The following is a 15,198-nucleotide window of genomic DNA, read 5'->3' as shown; positions in this document are numbered from 1 at the left end:
CATTTGTGGGCAGTATCTGGAGCTGGCATTGGTGGGCAGTGTGAGGAGCTGGTATTGGTGGGCAGTGTGAGGAGCTAGCACTGGTGGACGGTGTAAAGAGCTGGCATTTGTGGGCAGTAGGAGGTGTAGGACCATTGAACGTTAAGAGTAGCTGTAAATTGTGGAATATCCGAGGAGCTGTGATAGGTGGGGAGCAGTGGCGGCCCGTGCAGGTAAGAGCAGTGAGGCAGGTTGGCTGTGGACTCAACAGACGATGACGAGGGAAAATGAGATGGTGGGGAGTATAAAGAGCTGGTTCCGGTGGGCAAAGTAATAAAGTGGAGCTGTGGGCGGGGCAAATCTGTGACGCAAGATGACGGGACCCCCCCCTGCAGAATGTGACAAGGGGCTCCTGATTTTCTCATATCTCACAGATATTCACTAGTCTTGGGCACAATGGAGTCTCCCTGAAGGGCTGGCAACCCACTGACATGCTGCTGCAGGGGGTGGCATTACACCTTTGGGACAGAGTGCGTAGCTGGCAATGGTGGGCAGTGTAAGGATGCTGTAGTGGTGGTAGTATGAGAGGCTGGCACCAGTGAGCATCGTGAGCAACTGTCCATCATTACAAAAGCCTTGCACCGATTGGAGTAATGCGCAGACAGTGGTGTGAGCTTCTGTCATTGCTGGGAAGTGCAGGGAGTCGTGATTTGAGGGTACACCAGTGGTAGGCAGTGTGAGGTGCTGGCACTGGTGGGTGGTGTGTCGGTCTGGCACTGGTGGACAGTGGGAGGAGCTGGCACTGATGGGCGCTGTGAGGAGCTGGCACTGATGGGCGCTGTGAGGAACTTGCACTGGTGGTAGTACGAGGAGTTGGCACTGATGGGCGCTGTGAGGAGCTGGCACTGATGGACGCTGTGAGGAGCTGGCACTGGTGGTAGTACGAGGAGTTGGCACTGATGGGCGCTGTGAGGAGCTGGCACTGATGGACGCTGTGAGGAGCTTGCACTGGTGGTAGTACGAGGAGTTGGCACTGATGGGCGCTGTGAGGAGCTGGCACTGATGGACGCTGTGAGGAGCTGGCACTGGTGGTAGTACGAGGAGTTGGCACTGATGGGCGCTGTGAGGAGCTGGCACTGGTGGTAGTACGAGGAGTTGGCACTGATGGGCGCTGTGAGGAGCTGGCACTGGTGGTAGTACGAGGAGTTGGAATTGATGGGCTGTAAGAGAAGCCGGTGCTGATGGACAGTGTGAGCAGCTACCACTGGAAGCCACAGTGTGAGGAGCTTGGGGCACACAGACAAGTTGAGGAGCTTGTGATGCATAGACTGGCACTCTGAGCTGGTTGGGGCACATGGACTGACAGTGTGAGGAGCTTGGGTAACACGGACAGTGTGAGGGGCTTGGATAACACGGACCGTGTGAGGGGCTTCGGTAACACAGACAGTGTGAGGGGCTTGGGTAACACGGACAGTGTGAGGGGCTTGGATAACACGGACCGTGTGAGGGGCTTGGGTAACACAGACAGTGTGAGGGGCTTGGGTAACACGGACAGTGTGAGGGGCTTGGGTAACACGGACAGTGTGAGGGGCTTGGGTAACACGGACAGTGTGAGGGGCTTGGTCTGCAAATACAGTGCGAGGAGCTTTGGGCACGTGGACAATGTGAGCAGCTCAGGAAAAGTGAACAATGTGAGGAGCTTCTGGGCACATGGACCCCATGGACTGTGAGGAGCTTGTGGCACATGGCCAGTGGCTAAGGAGCTCAGGTAACAGGGACAGCGAGTGACTCTTATGGCACAAGGACAAACATGATGAGTAGCTTGGAGCACATGGAGAGACAGTGTGAAGAGTTTAGAGCACATGACACATGGGCAAGGACTTGCTGCTATGGACAGTTGCAGGTGCTTGAAGGGTACAACAGAAGACTGTGTAGCAGTTTGTGGAACAAGGGCAGTGTGTGTGAGGATGTTGAGACACACGGATGATGTGAGGCGCTTAGAAAGTATGGAGAGAGTTAGGAGTTTGGGGCATATAGAGTGTGTGAGGATCACGAGGCACATGGATGCTGTGAAAGGGTAGGGGTCGGGCTTATGGAAAGAGCAAAGAGGCGGGGCCATGTAGACAGTGCGAAGATGACGAGGCACAGGTGAAGGTCAGAGCTCTCCAAAGTCTACCCTGGAGTCCCGGATCCATGCCAGATTTTTAAGATAACTACATTTATCTAAATGGGGATATGCCAAAAATCTGATAGACTTTAGAAAATCCTGGTATAGGGTGGAAGCACAAGAACAGTGGGTGTGGGGAGGTGCAGGGAAAGAGTTCGGCCATGTGAGGAGCTCTCACTGCCTGGGAGGAATGTATCCTCACACACCCTCGATTCCTCATCAGTCAGGGCATTGCAGTTCAGGTGCTGAAGAGATAGTCAGTTTAGTGAGCGCTGCATAAACACTGCACTCTTTTACCTGCTACATTTGCCCCTTTCCGGCTGCACTGCACAGTGACAGAACTTGTTGGTAATAACCAAATATGAAATGAGGGAACAGATATATAGATGTGATTGTCGGGGTGTTCATTGAGGGAGAGGACATTTAACGCCAGTGGATGTGTCTTCTCAGGAGGTTACACACACCTTCCTCTTGTGAGTAACAAGAGACACGCCCCCTGCTGGCACAGCTGTGTTGTTGCTCTGTGGACCCTTTGAACATTCCTGGTCAATAGAGCATGAATCCTGAAGTAAAGCACACCTGCCAGGAAGGAGACACATACCTGCTGCTCTGCCTGCACTCCTTTCCAGAAACATGGCTACTGCTGCCTCTAGCGAGGGCTCCCTTCAGGGCAGTGCTTAATTTGTAAAATAGTAAGTGCCAGGGCTCTGACCAGGAGGCCACTGCAGCTTGCACCATCTATCGCCCTTCTTATTGCTGCCAAACTGCTAACCAGCTCTCGTGCATGTAAATGCGACAGGTCAGATTATTCCAGGTCCCCAAAGCTAAAGGAATGGCTGGGGAGGCAGATATTAGCAATTCTAATGTATATTGCATTCATAAACTACCATTGTTCTTCTCATCTCTAAATTAGATGAGCAGCGCCACCATGTGGTGGTCTGTTCTACATATGGTGTTGACAATTAGGTGCCGGCACCGAACACCGGAAAACAATTAAGTTCTGGTGCTTATCACCGGAAAGCCCCGGTTCAAATTAAGCACTGCTTCAGGGACACACTTGTCTGTTCATGGGACCGCTCACTCATGGCCTGCAAAACCCGTCAGCAACACCTGTTCACCCATACCCACTGGCTCAGGGGCACACTCGTGCCCTCACTGAGTCATTCATTCAAATACGCGCTCATTCACAGACTCACATGGGCACTTACACACTTACATATGTGTGCATTAACCAAACACTCCTGCACTCACTCACTTACTCTTTCTCTCACTCACTTATTCACTCACTCACTCTCTCACTCACTCTCTCACTCACTCACTCTCTCACTCACTCACTCGCTCTCTCTCTCTCTCACTCGCTCACTCTCTCTCTCTCTCACTCACTCACTCGCTCACTCTCTCGCTCACTCACTCGCTCACTCTATCACTCACTCACCAGCCAGGGCCGGATATCTCTGAGCTCGGCATCGACCTATGTTAAAACTTCGTCCAAACGCCAACATCGCGTGATATTATTATATTTGGCGGTATGTGAGGCTACCAAGTTATTTTGTGCCATCATGGTGAAGTTCTGTGAATAACAGTCCACAAGGGCTGCTAAGTATCATGTTTTCCAAAACATACATAAAAACAGTAAATATAGCAACAACGTTTGTTGCGTATAACTATACTTAACACCAACCAACAAAATGGTTCTTTAGAAAATATATTTAGTATTAAGCCCCACGGTGCGTACATTTCCTGGAAAAAAAACCTGCCATTGTGCATAGAAAAGGAATGCAGAAATTAAACAAACAGAGAACCTTTCTGCATTTATTTTCAAGCTGGGCTGGGTACATTAGAGGGAACATTATCTGGCAATGCACAGAAAGCTTCCCACCGTCGAAGGCAGAGGTTTGTTGCTAAACTTCACGAGCTTCGCGATGGGTTAAACCAAAAAAGTTTCATTACCTAGATATGTAATGTGCGTATGTCCAGGGGCAGATATATGCAAAATATAGAAGTCACACTATTGAAAAAGGCAAATGTCTATCTTTGATTTTTAGATCAGAAAATTATCTTTCAAAATTACTACTATGAGAGAGGCTTTTGTCCCCGCCCACATGGTGCCCACTTGAGTACAGGATCTCATTGGGCAGCAGATGTGTGCTTCCACTGAAAAGAGTGCTTCTGTAATTCTGTTTTCTTGTGGGAAAGCTTATGCTCCTCTGCACAGTAGGGATGTGATGGTTATGGGGCAAGCCATTGAAGAAACCTATGAGTCTGATATGTTTAATATTTTTTTTAAAGGTGATGGCAGAGGGAGTAGTCCTGGCTTATTTACAGTGAACATCATTTGCTAAAGTCAGTAGATCTTTACTGGTGGATTGTTATCATGCTTTGTTGTAATCTATAGACACTTATTATGTTATATGAAATCTCAGATTACCGTATTAGGCAAGGGTTTTGGTGTTGTTCACCCACTCTGACAAACAGTGCGGTTGTAATATTTGTACTACGATAATCCTCAGTACGCCCTCCTAGGAGTGGACTTATTTTGTTTCGATAATGGTCATTTTGTACATATTTGTAATTTCACCACCAACAATACAACCGCCAATACCACACCACCAATACCACCACTAATACCAATACCACCACCACCACCACTAATACCACTACTAATACCACCACCACCACCAATATCACCACCAACAATACTACCACTAATACCACCACCACCACTACCACCATCACCACCAATACCACCATCAATACCAATACCACCAATACTACCACTAATACCACCACTACCACCACCACTACCACCACCAATACCACCATCAATACCAATACCACCACCAATACCACCACCACCAATACCACCAATACCACCACCACCACCACCACCACCACCGCTAATACCACCACCACCACCAATACTACCACCACCAATACCACCACCACCAATATCACCATTACCTCCACCACCAATACCACCACTACCACAATGAATACCACCACCACCAATGCCACTACCAATACCAAAACCACCACCAATACCACCATCACAGCCCAATACCACCACCACCACCAATACCATCATCAACAATACTACCACTAATACCACCACCAGCAATATTACCACCACCAACACCAATAACAACACCAACACTACCACTAATACCACCAGCAATACGACCACCAATACCAATTTCTCGCCACAAATACACAAAACCAAGACCCATACACCACCAATACCCCACCACCAAAAGCACCACCAATATCACCAATACCACCACAAATACCACCACCACCAATACCACCACCACCAAAACCACGAATACCACCACCACCAATACCACCACCAATACCACCATCAACACCAATACGACCACCAATAACACCACCAATACCACCACCACCACCACCAATACCACCACAACCACCACTAATACCACCACCACCACCAATACTACCACTACCAATACCACCACCACCAATACCACCATTACCACCACCACCAATACCCTCAATACCACCACTACCACCACTATCACAATGAATACCACCACCACCAATACCACTACCAATACCACCACCAATACCACCATCACACCCTAATACCACCACCACCACCAATACCATCACCAACAATACTACCACTAATACCACCACCACCAATATTACTACCACCAACACCAATAACAACACCAACACTACCACTAATACCACCACCAATACTACCACCAATACCACCACCACCAATACAACCACCAACACCACCAATACCACCACCACTAATTTCACCACCACCACCACCAATACAACTACCAATGCCACCACCAGTACCAATACCAATTTCTCACCACAAATACACAAAACCAACACCAATACACCACCAATACCCCACCACCAATATCACCAATACCACCACAAATACCACCACCACCAATACCAGTACCACCACCAATACCAATATCACCACCAATACTACCACCAATACCCCACCACCACCACCAATATCACCAATACCACCAAAAATACCACCACCACCAATGCCAGTACCACCACCAATACCAATATCACCACCAATACTACCACCAATACCCCACCACCAATACCACCACCACCAATATCACCAATACCACCACAAATACCACCACCAACAATACCACCACAACCAATACCACTACCAATACCACAACTACCACAATGAATACCACCACCACCAATACCACCACCACAAATACTACCACTAATTTCACCACCAATACCACCATCACAGCCCAATACCACCACCACCACCAATACCACCACCACCAATACTACCACCACCAACAATACCACCACCAACAATATTACCATCACCAATACCACCACCACTACCACCATCACGCCAATACCACCATCAATACCAATACCACCACCAACACCACCACTAATATCACCACCACCACCAATACTACCACCACCAATACCACCACCACCAATACCACTACCAATACCACCACCAGTACCAATGTCAATATCACCACAAATACCAATACCAACACCAACACCAATACCAACACCAATACCCCACCACCAATACCACCACCAATATCACCAATACCGCCACAAATACCACCACCACCAATACCAGTACCACTACCAATACCACCACCACCCATACCAGTACCACCACCACCAATACCAATATCACCACCAATACCCCACCACAAATGCCACCACCACCAATACCAGTACCACCACCACCAATACCAGTACCACCACCACCAATACCAATATCACCACCAATAGCAATACCACCAACAATACTGCCACCACCAACAATACCAGTGCCACGGCCACCAATGCAACCACCCTCACCATCACCACCAATACCAATACCACCACCACCAAAACCACGAATACCAGCACCACCAATACCACCACAAATACCATTACCAATACCAATACTATCACCAGTAATACCACCACCACCACCAATACCAATGCTACCACCTCAGCGCCTCTGGCTCACTAGTAATAGCAGGGGCACTGTACGGGGCCAGCGCTGCAGCCAAAACCATCCCCCTCCCTCCATGCCTGCCATAAAGCACAGCCTGCCCTGCACCAGGAGGTGAAGGCCGGGCCCTACCACAGCTGGAGTGTTTTTTATTACCCCAAAGATAGCAATGACATTACGCAATGTCGAATGTTTGACATTACAATGCAGTTTTTACATCGCAATATCCTTTACAACACATTCTTTTACATAGCATGCCATTACATCGCATTTTCAGAAACTACCTTTACAACGCATTCCATTGCATCACATTATACCTTTACAATGCATACCATTGCAATGCATACCATTACATTGCATTTAAGGTAAGTGTTGGATAGTGTAGGGGTAAAAATTACTATTCTAACTCCAGTGAGTGCAACAGTAGGGTAAGTGTCGGATAGTGTAAGGGTACTATGCGTTGCAATGGTATGCGTTGTAATGACTTGCGATGTAATGCCTGCGTTGCAGTGACATGCGTTGTAATGACGTGCTGTAGTTACATGCAATGTAATGGCTGCGTTGTAATGACATGCGATGTAAAGGATGTTGCAATGTAATGACTGCTATGTGAAGGTACTGAGATGTAATGACTGTGTTGTTAAGGTTGTTTCCCCGCAATGCCACACTGCACACTCAAATCATGGAGAGGGCAGGAAATAGCCCCCCTCCCGCTCTTCCTCCTGAGCCACAACAGTGTAATGACTGAGCAAAAGGTGTTGGAGCGCTTTGTTAGTGTTTATAGCTCGGATCATATGTAACTCTAACTTTACACTTTGTGCCTGTGTAATTTACAACACTTACACATCTTCTGCAGTGCACTATTTATCACTACTTTGAAGACGTCGCAGGCCGGTCTCTTCCTCTGATATTTACAATCTAACAAGCGGTCGCGAAGGCCCTTTATTGCGATGCAATAGGTCTCGCATTTGCGAAAGTGTATGCTATTAGTATTGTAAATGACAATGCCTTTTATTTATGATTTAAAACGCAAAACATAAATAAAAGGCATTGACATGTAGAATGCAAATAGCTCAAACACGCGGGAATACGAGACCTATTGCATTGCAAATGCTTGTTTTCTCTTCAGTGCCGTGTCAGGTGGGCTCATGGGTGAACTGGTTCGGCAGTTGAAATGCAGGAGTCTGCTTCCGGTATTGACTGTATAAGTAACTACTAAAAACTAGTTACCATGAATCCAATCGAAGGAAGGTGGGGAGTGGACAACCAGAAAAGTTGCTGTTGTTGGTTTGAGGAGATGGGGTTTTTTAATCCTGGCTTGGCCATGTGAACTCATTGTGTGTTTCTGAACACATTACATCATCTCCCTGTTTCTATATATTACATTTAGGAGTTGCCTGGTGTGTTCCTCTAAAATTTCACAAACCTTTGGCAAAATGACACAAAATTAAACATACATTTTGCAACATACACTTCGGGCTCCCTGGAATGAATTCTGAATGCGGGGGCACACACCCCACTTTCAAAAGCCACGCGCCAGGTGACTGGCTGGGGATGAAAAAGTCTGCTCTGATAAATGCTCTGCCTCCGCTCGTCTCCTGCCCGGCATTTTCTGCACAAAAATTTGAAAAATTGTGTACTTGCGTAATCTCCAAAAGGACACATTTTTCACCTAGTACAATATTCTCAAAAATTCATAAATTTTTAAAAGCGTAAATATTATTATTCTTTTTTTAATCGGGGTATATTTATATTATTTGTGACATGGGTATCTACCTTAAAGGCATTCAAGCTCTGCCCAGAGGCGAGGAGGACAAAGAACTGACTCACAATCACACCTGCAGAAGGTGTGGCAGAAGAGCGAGGGGGTGTGCATGGGGGCATAGAAACGTGGCATTTGAAGTTGCAAAGTTCCAGATCAGAACTTTACATATGTTTTAATACTAGCTTTATATATACATAATATGGGGCGGTATGACGCCCAAATTCCAGGTGCACTGCTGAATGCGCGAATTTGGCGCCTGCTTATTTTTTCAACCACTTAACTCCGTGTATCCCATGTACTCCATTTAAAACGTTCTTTTGTAACTTAGTTCTAGTTCAATCCACACGTAGGAATATTATGCCATTTTCAAAAGCTTCTCATGTTTACATTGTGTTCATCAAGACCTCTCACAAAAACACGTATTAATGCATGATTCGTCCAAGGCAGTGTTTCTTAAAAACCCAATGCATTTCAGGCTACCAGAGCCTATCTTCAGGGGTAACTGTAAATTACAACAAAACATTCACCATTATCTTGTTGTTGATTATTAACCCGTTCGATGCTGATGACGGAACCGCTCCGTCATCAGCTGCGGTTGGGCTGTGCTGATGACGGAGCGGTTCCGTCATGGCCCGGCCGCCGCGCAGATTTTGCGCTTGCGCGGTGCGTTCTATTGAGCGGGGCGGGCCATGACAGAACCGCTCCTTCACGAGCACAGCCCAACCGCGGCTGGTGACGGAGCGGTTCTGTCACCAGCATGCGGCCGCCGCGCGGCCGCCCCGCCCTGTTAGGGCTGCGGCGGAATAGCTGATGCAGCGAACGAGTTTAAGTCCATTGTTGTTGTTATGCTGCCTACTTGTTATATTTTAACAGTGCAGGACTAAATTGACCCAATCTCCATATATTTATATCTACTCTGTGTGTATTTCAACTCGTAAACCAATCCAAAAACAGTCCTAGTGATACTGACGTGCAGGTATATTAAACGAACAAACCATTTCCATGTATAAGAATCAACCACGTACTTCCCCAACATTACCCTCTCTTTGTCTCTATTTTAAACATCCCCGCATTGCTTAAGCTAACGTTCAAGTCTTACTACTCCCTCTCTTCTTTGTACGCTTTTTCCAACTCCTTTTGGTCTTTAACTCCTATCTGAAATGACCTGTGTTGCTGTGTTGCTGTGTTGCTCCACATAACATTTCCACCACTTTCATTACAAATCTCCCTCCTCCACCCAGTACAATCAATCTTCCATACTCCCAGCAGCAACACTTTGCCCATGACCTCTTGACTCATGCACCCACAAGCATACTCTATCCCCCGCTATCTATATATGCCACTATTTATAACCTACTTACTTGCTAAACATTCAAACGCCAGCCACTCTATTTCTCTCACCCAAAAGTTCACGTATCTGCCAGAGATTTTAACCCCTTCACTGCGGCGGCTATTCTGCCGCAGTGCTAAGAGGGCGGCGGGGCTGCGCGGTGGGCGCATGCTGGTGACGGAACCGCTCCGTCACCAGCCGCGGTTGCGCTGTGCTCATGACGGAGCAGTTCCGTCACATCCCCGCCCGCTCAACGGAGCGTTCAGCGAAGGCGTGGAATCCGCACCGCGCAGGCGTTCCAAGCGGGCAGTGTCGGTACCGCTCAGTCATCAGCACAGCGCGACCGCAGCTGATGACGGAGTGGTTCCGTCACCAGCAGGGGAGGGGTTAAAACCATTCAGTGCTCGTCCCGTCTTCAAAAAGTAATTCATCACTCCCACTTCCACTCGGTATTTCACCACAATCATCACCTGCCATCGTCCCTCCCTCCTTGATTCTTATACATGGAAATGGTTTGTTAGTTTAATATACCTGCCCTTCAGTATCACTAGGACTGTTTTTGGATTGGTTTACGAGTTGAAATACACACAGAGTAGATATAAATATATGGAGATTGGGTCAATTTAGTCCTGCACTGTTAAAATATAACAAGTAGGCAGCATTACAACAACAATGGACTTTAATAATCAACAACAAGATAATGGTGAATGTTTTATTGTCATTTACAGTTACCCCTGAAGAAAGGCTCTGGGAGCCTGAAATGCATTGGGTTTTTAATAAACACTGCCTTGGACGAATCATGCATTAATACGTGTTTTTGTGAGAGGTCCGGATGGGGCACAACGTAAACATGAGAAGCTTTTGAAGATGGCAGAATATTCCTACGTGTGGATTGAACTAGAACTAAGTTACAAAAGAATGTTTTAAATGGAGCACATGGGATACACGGAGTTAAGTGGTTGAAGAAATAAGCAGGCGCTAAATTCACGCTTTCAGCAGTGCACCTGGAATTGGGGCGTCAGTCATACCGCCCCATATTATGTATATGTTCTATGACGTGTCACTGGGGCAAGGCATGTTTCCAGTGTGCACGCACTCTTGGAGGATGAAAGGACAAATATGGACAAACTTTGGATGAAAAACGGTGTGCATCGCACAACTCAAAAGGATTTCTTAATACTAGCTTAAAACATCATAAAGTTTACTAAATAAATCATAACTTTTATAAAAACAGAATGGGCCCTGCAGTGCAGTGGGAACAAGTGTCGCCCTGGGATGCACACGCGCCGATTCACCTGTGCTCACTGTTAGATGAAGAGTGCTGCCTCAAGGTGGGGGTACTGGCAGCGGTGAAGGGGGTGGCACGGCTCCCCTGCTGCAGCTTCTGGGCTCCCCGCTGCCCCTCAGACCTAGAGCTGCCCTGACTGACAGGTGGAACAGACGCCCCCAGCCGGGTGTCCTGCCTCTCTTGGTGGCACATCTGGCTGCAAGGGACGGGTCCCTGGAGAGAAAGGACCCTTCAGACCCACTTGGGGAATGTCTCTCTTGTTCGTGAAGTGCAAAGTCCGAAGGGTTCTCTCTTGACTACGTAGGCGTGGTGCTTCTCCGCCCCCCCCCATCCCCTCCATGCAGAATGCAAGACTGTAGGTAGACTTCAAACGCTACCTCAGAGCCCTCAATAGGCGCGACCGAAATCGATAGCTCATAGAAGCGCGAGGCCGGGCCTCTTGGCGCCTTCCTGTACCTCCTGGCCTCCATCCTGTGTATCTGGCCGCTGCGCGTGACCTGTGCCTTAGCATCACTCTGCGCCGGGAGTGCTTGGAGCGGTGGAGCGCCAGCGCTAAGCGCTATGTCAATAGCTGTGCATGCACGTGTCGGGGTGTGTCTGTCGTGTGCCCTGTGCTCACCGCCTCTCCCCTTGCTGTTTCCAGGTGTGCCCAGACGCGGCTGGACGCGGAGGACGGAGATGAAGCTGTTTCTGTGCCTGCTGCTCTCTGGTGAGTGGACATCTCTGACTGCAGGGCTGCTGCGGAGGGGCATCTTTGCGGGGTCTCGCTTCTGAACGTTCATGTGAGCAATGTGGGTCCGTCAGCCTTTCCTTGGGGGGCAATCTGCTCGGTGTGGAAGAGGAAAAGCTGGTTTACCTATGAGAGTGGTTTGTTATCCTTCGCCTTAGTGTGTCTGCATCTAGCCTGCATGGGGCCCTCGCTCTAAAGCGCTCCGCAGTGCTCTCATCTGAGCGCTATAAAAGCTGTAAAGAAAAAAAGTAGAGGTGGGTACAACTGGCGTAATTCTCTCTAGCGTAATTACTTATCATTACAGCGAGATAAATCAGAATTATGCTAAATTACGCAAGAGGCGTAATCCATCATTGAGCACTATTTTCGAAGTGCAAAATGCACCCTGTGTCCAAAAGGGGCCCGAGGATGCACTTTGTGCTAAGAAAATGCACTAAATGCTGCAGGACGCCATCAGTAGTCGCCTGCAGCCACTGCGCTCTCTTATTTATAATGTTTGATTTAGCGCTAGCAAAACCTGTGAGTATCAGAGCGCTTTACAATCACAAAGGAAACGAAAGATGGCATAACATCGCAGGACATGAGGATGCATAAAGATAGAAGCAAAGACATCACACTCAGGGTCGGATTGGGATCACAATTCGGCCCGGGCACTGACGAAAAAAGTGGCCCACATTCAAGAGGCGTAGCCCATATTTAAGGGGCGTGGCCCACATTCAAGGGGCGTGCCCTTTCATGAAACACCATTTGCACAGACAAGGAATGAAAGTGGGAGGATACTGTTCTTGTACACGACACAGGGCCAAGGTGACAATGGCCTACATGCTGAGCAACTAAAAAAAATAGCAAGGCCCCTTTTTGTCACAAAATTATTCCAGCCCTCCAGCACAGGAGCACCTGAAAAGCAGCAAAGCCCCTGCTATTACTAACCTACTCAGCCCTCCCCAGACCTTCAGCTCAAGAGCACATGAACAGAGGTAAGGCCCCTGCAATTAGTAAATTAATCAACCCTCCAGGTGAGGTGCCGGGTTTTAGAGACCCGGTGGTGCCAGGGGACCACACCCGAAGACCTCTGAGTTCTCCCTGTTCAGGACTTACAGAAACACAGAGTCTTCTAGGTGAAGTCAGAGATCGAGTTTTATTGGCTGCAACCAAGTAACATGCGTCCTAGAAGTACGACAACACGGGCCGTAAGTTCTCAGGAGACTGTTCGTTTTTACAGAACCAGCCTTCTCCTTATATACATAAATAACAGCTGCAGGCAAGAATTCTTGAGATTATGATATGGCTATACACATATTTCTACAACAATACAAAGAGCGAAGTCATGCTGGTCAGCACATATTTTATATGTCCAGTTTGTGATGGATTACCCCGCCAGATCCAGAACTCCCATCAGATATCGATGAAACACCAATAGGGTCGGGCACCTTCCCATCATAAAACGGGTCATAAACAAGAGTCATGAACAGGTGTGTGTGTATGGAAAACAGGGTCTGTATGTAGTGGATGGTTTATGACATGCTGTGCCTTGATGATATCTTGCTCGGCCACTGGGCGAGGAGCTGCCCGAACAGGCTTGGCTGGAGGCAGTGGAGGCAGCTTCGGCCAGGTCATGGGGAAGTCAGCTACGGCGGACGTGTCCTTTTAGATCAAACTCGATCTTAATCAATTGACTATATGAGGGCAAGTCATAAGATGGATGCCGTTCACAAAATGGAGTCTGAGGGTTCAGGACGGAAACTACGATTTATGGGTGTTAGCATCACTCAATCATGACGCAAATGCATAGGGATAATGTCCTAATCATTACCGGTCTGTAGATACCAAATTCGTCATGGTACGACGATATTTTGTGACACAAGTGTTGGACCTCGATATCTGTGAAACAGCGGGGTCCGGATTTGCAGTACCACACAGGCCTTGGGAAAATGTCCTGGCAGGGGAGCACAAAACACAGCTTTCTGGGTCATCCAAGGTAGCCAGGTAGCCAGGTAGCCAGGGGGAAGCTGAGGTGAAGCTGGTGCATGGGAAGTGCCTTCCCAGTGTGTTCTGGCAGTTTGAGTGTTTACCATTTACTGTAGTATTACCCTTGTACCTGTGTATGGTACCCTTTTGTAACTTGCACAAGTCACTTTTCTCTTGTAACACACTGTTTGCTCCTCTCACTTTTGTTTGCTTTAGATACTTGCACTAGTGCCACCATTGCCTACGTAACGTTTGTTCTTGTGCTGGAGTGTCTGCCATTAATTGCAGTATTATACCTCTACTTGTATTTTGTACGCTTTTGTAACCTGCACACATATCACTTTTTCCTCCTGTAATGTATCGTTTGCTCCTCTTGTATTTTGGTTGCTCACTATTGTCACTTTTGATTCATGTAACTTAACGTTTGCTTTGTAATTTGTCCACTTATAATTTTCTCCTCATGTATTATTGCTGTTCCTAGTGTGAAGCGCTCTGACACCTTCGGGTAAAGTCTGTGCTATATAAAATCGCATAAATAAATAAATAAAACAAAAAAATCCAAACATCACCAGGCCCCCACAGCAAGACCCATTCTTCCTCGCCCACTATGCCCTGAATGTGAAGGGCTGTGGGCGAGGTGCTAAGACTAACACCGTTTCTGGGCTGCAAGGGCGCCAGGGGGCCGAGGTGCAAATGGCTCAAAGGACTGAGAAACACCTGGCCCCCAGGGAGGCCGATTATTGCAAACAATCACCCCTCCCCAGCCTCAGCTTGATTGCTTGGCAGGGCAGGGGTGAAGGAGAGCCCACAGCTGACAATCGCTGTCTGGCCGCACAGCGAGGCTGCTTTCATTTTCTCAGTCTCTGTCTCCGTGCACCCTGTGGGCCGTTTTTTTTTCTCCCCTTTCCTAGTCCACTCTCTGTGGACTGGGACAGGGGAGAAAAAAAACGGCCCACAGAGGGCACTGAGGCATCGGCCCTT

At 47.9% G+C, this 15,198-nt stretch overlaps 1 protein-coding gene across 1 annotated transcript in view; it reads left to right on the top strand.

The window, feature by feature from the left end:
- Positions 1-15,198, top strand: part of LOC147693100 (laminin subunit beta-1-like) — a 381,988-nt gene that overhangs the window by 62,187 nt on the left and 304,603 nt on the right. The window contains exon 3 of the mRNA XM_086939353.1: positions 12,163-12,228. Coding sequence (XP_086795479.1) covers positions 12,198-12,228 — 31 coding nt within the window. The 5' untranslated portion in view covers positions 12,163-12,197. The remainder of the gene's footprint in view (positions 1-12,162; positions 12,229-15,198) is intronic.

The sequence above is a fragment of the Lissotriton vulgaris genome, chromosome 9, assembly GCF_964263255.1.
Source record: "Lissotriton vulgaris chromosome 9, aLisVul1.2, whole genome shotgun sequence".
In the NCBI taxonomy this organism is placed as follows: domain Eukaryota; kingdom Metazoa; phylum Chordata; class Amphibia; order Caudata; family Salamandridae; genus Lissotriton; species Lissotriton vulgaris.
Note: the sequence above shows the minus strand (reverse complement) of the source record. Positions and strands in the feature narration are given on the sequence as shown.